We start from the raw sequence: 3,589 nt of genomic DNA on the forward strand, positions 1-3,589 counted from the left end.
GTTGCTACCGACAAAACTAAAGCTAAGTTCATAAGCTTATAAACCATATCACACTTATTTTTAGTCCTTACTCAATTTTTATTAAACTTTTAGTCCCTATAATTTTTTTTTACACGTAGTTTTAGCCCCTACTAAAACTAAATTTCTTTAATTATCATTAAGCTATTAGATTTTTGAATATTTTTTATAGACATATTTAAAATATCATATATGAAGTAAAATTTATTCGTTAAACTTTATTTTTTTTTACATGACATGAATTAAATATAAATTTTTTAAATGGGAAAAGTTCAAGATAAAAGCAATGAAAATCATGACATATAAATCAAATTTGAAGCTCTTTTTTTAGAGAAACTTCTTATATGCTAAAATTATTTAAAAATTCAGGTTGTTTTATATAGTAAGGACAAAAATTGAGTACATGATAATTTTCTAGAAACTACAAATATAATAAAAATTAAGTAAAAATTAAACTTAAAAATCACCGTTTTGTAGAACCAAAAACATATTTAACCCTATAATGACACTAAACCCCCATATGGATCCGCCCATGTGCTCAAGTTAGATTATTCAATGAATTTTAATAAAAACAATTCTACTTATATTTAAAATCGAATGAAATATTGGAATGAAATGTGTAGTTCAATTGATTGAGTTAAGAATTAAAAAATTAGAGATATAGGGTTCAAATCTATTGAAAAAAAAAACTACTACTCCCTCCTGTCTTTAATATTTGATATAAGAAGAAATTCATTTTTTAGATACATTAAAAAATTGATATATCTAAACTATTTTATAGACTAAATAGATTCAATTTTCAATGTATATAAAAAGACAATTTTTTCTTATATGAACAACATGAGTAATATAATAACTTCTGGAGAGTGGGAACACGAGAAATGTGAGATTACTTAGTAGTACTATACTTATACGGTATGAATAATCATTAGTCAAGGATTAACGCGGTTTGACAAGGTAACACAATGACAACAACGTATTGACTAAACAACTACTATAAAACTCACACATCTCTCTCCAACCTCACCAAACAAAAACCAAAAACAAAAAAACAGATCCACAATTCCAAACTATCTCAAATCAAATTCCCAACAAAAAATGGCTGGTTTCACTTTCAAAAGTATCACATGTTTGACATCATTGATGGTGTTGTTGATGATCAACAATATAGAGGCACAAGACACCCCTTCTTGTGCTGCACAGCTAGTTCCATGTGCTGATTTCTTGAATTCAACAAAACCACCTAGTTCTTGCTGTGATCCACTCAAAAAAACAGTTGAAACTCAACTCACATGTCTTTGTAACCTTTTCTATACTCCTGGTTTGCTTCAAAGCCTAAACATCAATATCACTCAAGCTCTTGCTCTCAGTAGAAACTGTGGTGTTACCTCTGATATCAGTACTTGCAAACAAGGTACATAAACAAACTTTATAACTATATCATTTTTTATTTTATAATCAATTGATAATTTGTCTTGAAAATTAGTATTCATGTGGTCTTGAATTATTGAATATGTGAAGTATCTGATTTATCAAATACATTAGTTATTTAATAAATTTAAAAAAAAAATTGTTTTATTCGAGACCGAAGAGGGTAGTAATTTATTTGTGAGATTGTGTCGGATTTTTTTAATGGTGATCTGTGTGGACAAATTTGAATTAGTTTTATAGATCTCAAGAAAAGAAGAAAAAGAGAATGGAAACAAATTTTTTTTAATGATTTAGTCGATAATCGAACCCAAAACCTTTAATATACTCTACAAATTTCTCACTCGAGCCAAAATGTTTCAGTACTTACATTATCATTTTGATTGATTGCTTGTAAATTTTCATTTATGTTGAAGACTTATTTAACCCATAAAATAATCATTGAAGCAGAATTAACATCCGATGCAGAGAGGCTGATGTGGTAATATATGTCATTTTAGATGCACCTAGGAGTATTAATCAAATTTGTTGTTTCTGGTTGGTTTTAAGGCTATAAAATGTTTTCCGTAGTAGTAGTAGTAATGATAATACATGTGAATGCATTAATTTGTCTACTTTCCTACATCACAACATTTATTAACCTTACTGTATTTTGTTTGAATGTTTAATTTCAGCTGGGTCAGCTCCACCTCCGACTGCTGGGTCCGGGTCCCCACCGGGTAAGAAACTTCTTTACATTCCCTAATTTATTTTTCCTTCCTAACTTAAGAATTTCAACTCCGCAGTTTAAGCTGACAATAGTATTCTATTCACACTTTGCATCAACTCCGCCACCAGTCATGGCATCACGAATAATATAATGTGAATACTACTAGCATCTAGCTAATTCAATATTCATTTGACTTTTAATGGAGCACTACTAGTAGTACACCCGTGACGCACGGGGTCGCGCGTTGTCACTCCAATGTAGATGATCCCTAAGTTACACACTCGTGATTCAAGAGTTAGTAGTATCAATTACCGGAGAAAAGATTGCGTGCAGTACATTACTCCCTCCGGTTTAATTTCAACCACACCCTTTATTTTAAGAGTTTAATTGTTATGTAATGTCGGTGTAAAGATTCTTTACACATACATTCAATGATGTGTTGCCACATCATTTAATGAATGTGACACTTCATGTGTTTTTAAATATCATACATGATGTGTCAGTATATTATTAGATACATGTGTAAAATAACTTTACTTTGTGACTTCATAAACTTGATTTGAAATTCACATTGCAATTTGTGACCTCATAAACTTAAAATTCACATTGCAGCTACAACAGGTAGTGATAACGGAGCTGCAGGAAGAGTCTCATTCACTGGATTTTCTTTCCTACTCTTATTGGCATCCATGATGTTCAATTAGGAATGTGGCCCTTCATTCTTCGGAAACCTATATTGTATTTAATTTATATATTTATGTAATTCTACATTGATTGGCTACTGAGTACTAGCAGAAGTATTTTATTGCGAACTATGATTCAATTTGGGTAAAAATATTTTTTTTTTACTGAAAGGGCGTTATTATTCTTGTCAAATTCTGTTCATAGAGAGACCTATGTATGGTGCTTTTGAAAATAGCACCGTTTCATTTATATATTATATGATCTGTTTTCTTGTTCTTATCTATGTTATTATTAATTAATTTATTATTTGTTACCACAAAGTCTTTTTGAGTTTTCTTTCATGACTAATAGACTATGGAGAAAAATGCATTTGTTTAAAAAAATTCATAATGAGTTAACTAAACGTACAAGATTGAAAACGTCATTGGTAATAATAATAGTGTGCCTGATGAAAACAAAAGAACATTGTATTGTATTTGGAAAAATATTGAAGAAAATGGAGTATTTGGTATATGAAGTAACAAAACTAGTTGGTAGCGTAACCTAGGGTCGAGCAATGATCAGTAATGGGCGATTTCGGGTCATGTAGTGAGATCAATGACTGAGATGATAACAGGACGATCGACAATAGAGATTCCATGATAATGCACCTAGAGCGAGAAGTAAAAAGGGAGAAAGTTGTGTGATAGTGTGACGCTAGTAGACCTCAAACAATAGAGTGTGTTAGTGTGTATTTGGTGATAAGCTGCG

At 30.5% G+C, this 3,589-nt stretch overlaps 1 protein-coding gene across 1 annotated transcript; it reads left to right on the forward strand.

Annotated features, from left to right (window-relative positions):
• Window positions 1–882: 882 nt before the first annotated feature.
• On the forward strand, window positions 883–3,001 carry LOC123887234 (non-specific lipid transfer protein GPI-anchored 7-like). The gene is made up of 3 exons (XM_045936513.1): window positions 883–1,432; window positions 2,121–2,165; window positions 2,768–3,001. The coding sequence occupies exons 1-3, from the start codon at window positions 1,117–1,119 to the stop codon at window positions 2,857–2,859; spliced, it is 453 nt and encodes a 150-aa protein (XP_045792469.1). The 5' UTR covers window positions 883–1,116; the 3' UTR covers window positions 2,860–3,001.
• Window positions 3,002–3,589: the final 588 nt, after the last annotated feature.

Source organism: Trifolium pratense, linkage group LG5, assembly GCF_020283565.1.
Source record: "Trifolium pratense cultivar HEN17-A07 linkage group LG5, ARS_RC_1.1, whole genome shotgun sequence".
NCBI classification, from domain to species: domain Eukaryota; kingdom Viridiplantae; phylum Streptophyta; class Magnoliopsida; order Fabales; family Fabaceae; genus Trifolium; species Trifolium pratense.

Bases quoted from the DNA above. Each gene is read 5' to 3' on its own strand.
- LOC123887234 (XM_045936513.1), top strand. From the start codon at position 1,117: ATGGCTGGTTTCACTTTCAAAAGTATCACATGTTTGACATCATTGATG. The intron at 1,433-2,120 runs GTACATAAACAA...GTTTAATTTCAG, and splicing joins TATCAGTACTTGCAAACAAG to CTGGGTCAGCTCCACCTCCG. The intron at 2,166-2,767 runs GTAAGAAACTTC...TTCACATTGCAG, and splicing joins TGGGTCCGGGTCCCCACCGG to CTACAACAGGTAGTGATAAC.